Here is a 2,485-nt window from a genome sequence, read left to right as displayed (position 1 = left end):
AGTGAGTGTGTTCGAGTGTGAGTGTGTGAATGTGTGTGTGAGTGTGAGTGTGCGAGTGCGCGTGCGTGTGTGTGTGTGTGTGTGACGCAGCTGTGTGCTGAACATGTGTATCTGCTCACAGAAGGAGTATCGTAAGGAGTACGAGAGCCAGATTAGAGGGAAGGTTCTGCTGGAGGTGGATCTGACGCCGGCGTATCTGACGGCTCGTAATGCCAGCAGCCTTGTTAGTGAGGTGATGATGTGTGACAAGCAAGAGATTCAGCAGAGACATCAAAATCACAGAAATTATTTGAAATAGTTTAGTTAGTGATTAACACTGATGTGCATAGAATGACAGAACCTGTTTGGTTTCTTCATGTCTGAGTGTGTTACTGTGTGTGTGTGTGTGTGTGTGTCGAACAGAAGGAGTATCGTAAGGATCTGGAACAGGAAGTGAAAGGGAAAGGCCTGACGGGTCTGGAGGAAACACCGGATCTGCTGCGGGTGAAAAATGCTGGACACATCCTGAGTGAGGTACACACACACTTTAACTCACACACACATACAGTCCCACACACACACACACACAATCAAATAAACACACACACACATACTCTCTCTCTCACACACACACACTCACACACACACACTCACACACACACACACTCTCACTCACTCACACACACTCTCACTCGCACACACACACACACACGCGCTTGACCTTCATCGTGGCGTGTTTCTGCTCCTGCAGAAGGAGTATCGTAAGGATCTGGAGCGTGAGATCAGAGGGAAGGGAACGGACGTCACAGCAGACAGTCTGGACATCCAGAGAGTGAAGAAAGCGTCTGAGATCAGCAGCGATGTGAGTGACGGATCAAACACACACACACACACACACTCACGTGATAAAAGACACATGGACTGACCGTGTGTGTGTGTGTGTGTGTGTTTCAGGTGTCGTACAGACAGGCGTCTCAGCACAGAGAATCATCATACGGTACAGTGACAGACACACCTGCGCTGCTGCACGCCGCTTACCTGAGAGACGTCTACAGTCAGGTCACATGACACACACACCTGTCCGTCTGTCCGCAGCACCTGTTAGAGGACTAGAGCTGGTGTTCACGTGTGTGTGTGTGTGTGTGTGCAGAAGAAGTACCGCGGTGACATGGAGCGTCTGAAGAGCTCGTGTTCTGCTGCTTCAGACACACCAGAGATCCAGAGAGTGAAGAACAACCAGCGCAACATCAGCGCAGTGAGACACACACACACACACACACACACTGATCATGCTGTTCATCACATGACCGTGTACTGGACACGCGTGTGTGTGTGTTGTGTGTGTGTGTGTGTGTGTGTGTGCAGCTCTTCTACACGTGGGACTCGCGGCTGATGAAGGGTCTGAGGTCAGCGATCACTGACACTCCAGAGATCAATCTGGCTCGAGAAAACACCAAGAACGTCAGTGACGTGAGTAACATGCGGTGTGAGTTTGATCACGGGACACGCTCTCATGTATCCACCTTATTTTTCAACACGTAAGTAAGCTGTTTTCAGTGAATGTGTGAGACTTCCGGTTCATTAGCCGCTGCAGGGAAATAACGAGAAGAATAACAAAGTGCAGTAAACTGATAACACTACAAACCAGTGTGTTCATAATTAAGATAATACATTACCATAAATAATGTGGTAAGACACACCAGTTTGCAATATTGTGTGTAACAATAGCTGGAAGCGAATGAAACCAGAAGCCAGACACATTACATTTACAGTTAAGGTGGATAATGTGTGCATCTGTCTCCTCCCCAGTATAACCATACATGGAGCTTATAACACCTCAAATTACTATGACCTCATCTACATATCATTTGCATATGCATATTCCCATCAGTGTGATGTTAACAGTTGCCTATAATACACAGGACATTCAGAGATCTGTACTGCCGTCACATCACACTGCTAAAATCATTCCATGTCTTGTTTTAGAATAAAAGTATCCAAAAATCCATAAAGCAAAGTACATTTGCCCAAATTGTATCAGATACTTTTTAGAGGATAATTATTCTCATTCATTCTCATTGGGAAAATGTTTTCATTGTTTTAAACAAACCAAATTTATGCTGTTTTGTCCAAAAAATGCCAGCATATTTTGGGATGTTTAGGTATTTTGACTGGAAACACGCACACGCGTGAGCTGGTGTCCGTGATCTTCCGCAGGTTCAGTACAGGGAGTCTGTCGGATCCGGAACGGCCGTGACTGACACTCCTGAGATGGAGCGCGTGCGCAGGAACCAGCGCAACATCAGCGACGTGAGTCTGTCTGTGTGATTGACACCTGTCAGTCATCTGAGTCTGATTCACATCTTCATCATCATCATCCTCCTCCTCCTGCAGGCCAAATATAAGAAAGCGGTTGATCCGGTCAGTGTGGGAGTGACACCAGAGCTGGAGCGGGTCAAACAGAACCAGCAGAACATCAGCACGGCATGAACACACACACACACTC

General features: G+C 47.0%; 1 protein-coding gene across 1 annotated transcript in view; it reads left to right on the top strand.

The window, feature by feature from the left end:
- LOC107756856 (nebulin) overlaps nt 1-2,485 on the top strand; it is a 27,328-nt gene that overhangs the window by 24,219 nt on the left and 624 nt on the right. The window contains exons 36-43 of the mRNA XM_016574164.1: nt 122-232; nt 403-513; nt 731-841; nt 934-1,038; nt 1,130-1,234; nt 1,345-1,449; nt 2,197-2,289; nt 2,374-2,463. Coding sequence (XP_016429650.1) covers nt 122-232; nt 403-513; nt 731-841; nt 934-1,038; nt 1,130-1,234; nt 1,345-1,449; nt 2,197-2,289; nt 2,374-2,463 — 831 coding nt within the window. The remainder of the gene's footprint in view (nt 1-121; nt 233-402; nt 514-730; nt 842-933; nt 1,039-1,129; nt 1,235-1,344; nt 1,450-2,196; nt 2,290-2,373; nt 2,464-2,485) is intronic.

This window comes from Sinocyclocheilus rhinocerous, unplaced genomic scaffold (assembly GCF_001515625.1).
Source record: "Sinocyclocheilus rhinocerous isolate Xijiao unplaced genomic scaffold, SAMN03320098_v1.1 scaffold5890, whole genome shotgun sequence".
Taxonomy (NCBI): domain Eukaryota; kingdom Metazoa; phylum Chordata; class Actinopteri; order Cypriniformes; family Cyprinidae; genus Sinocyclocheilus; species Sinocyclocheilus rhinocerous.
Note: the sequence above shows the minus strand (reverse complement) of the source record. Positions and strands in the feature narration are given on the sequence as shown.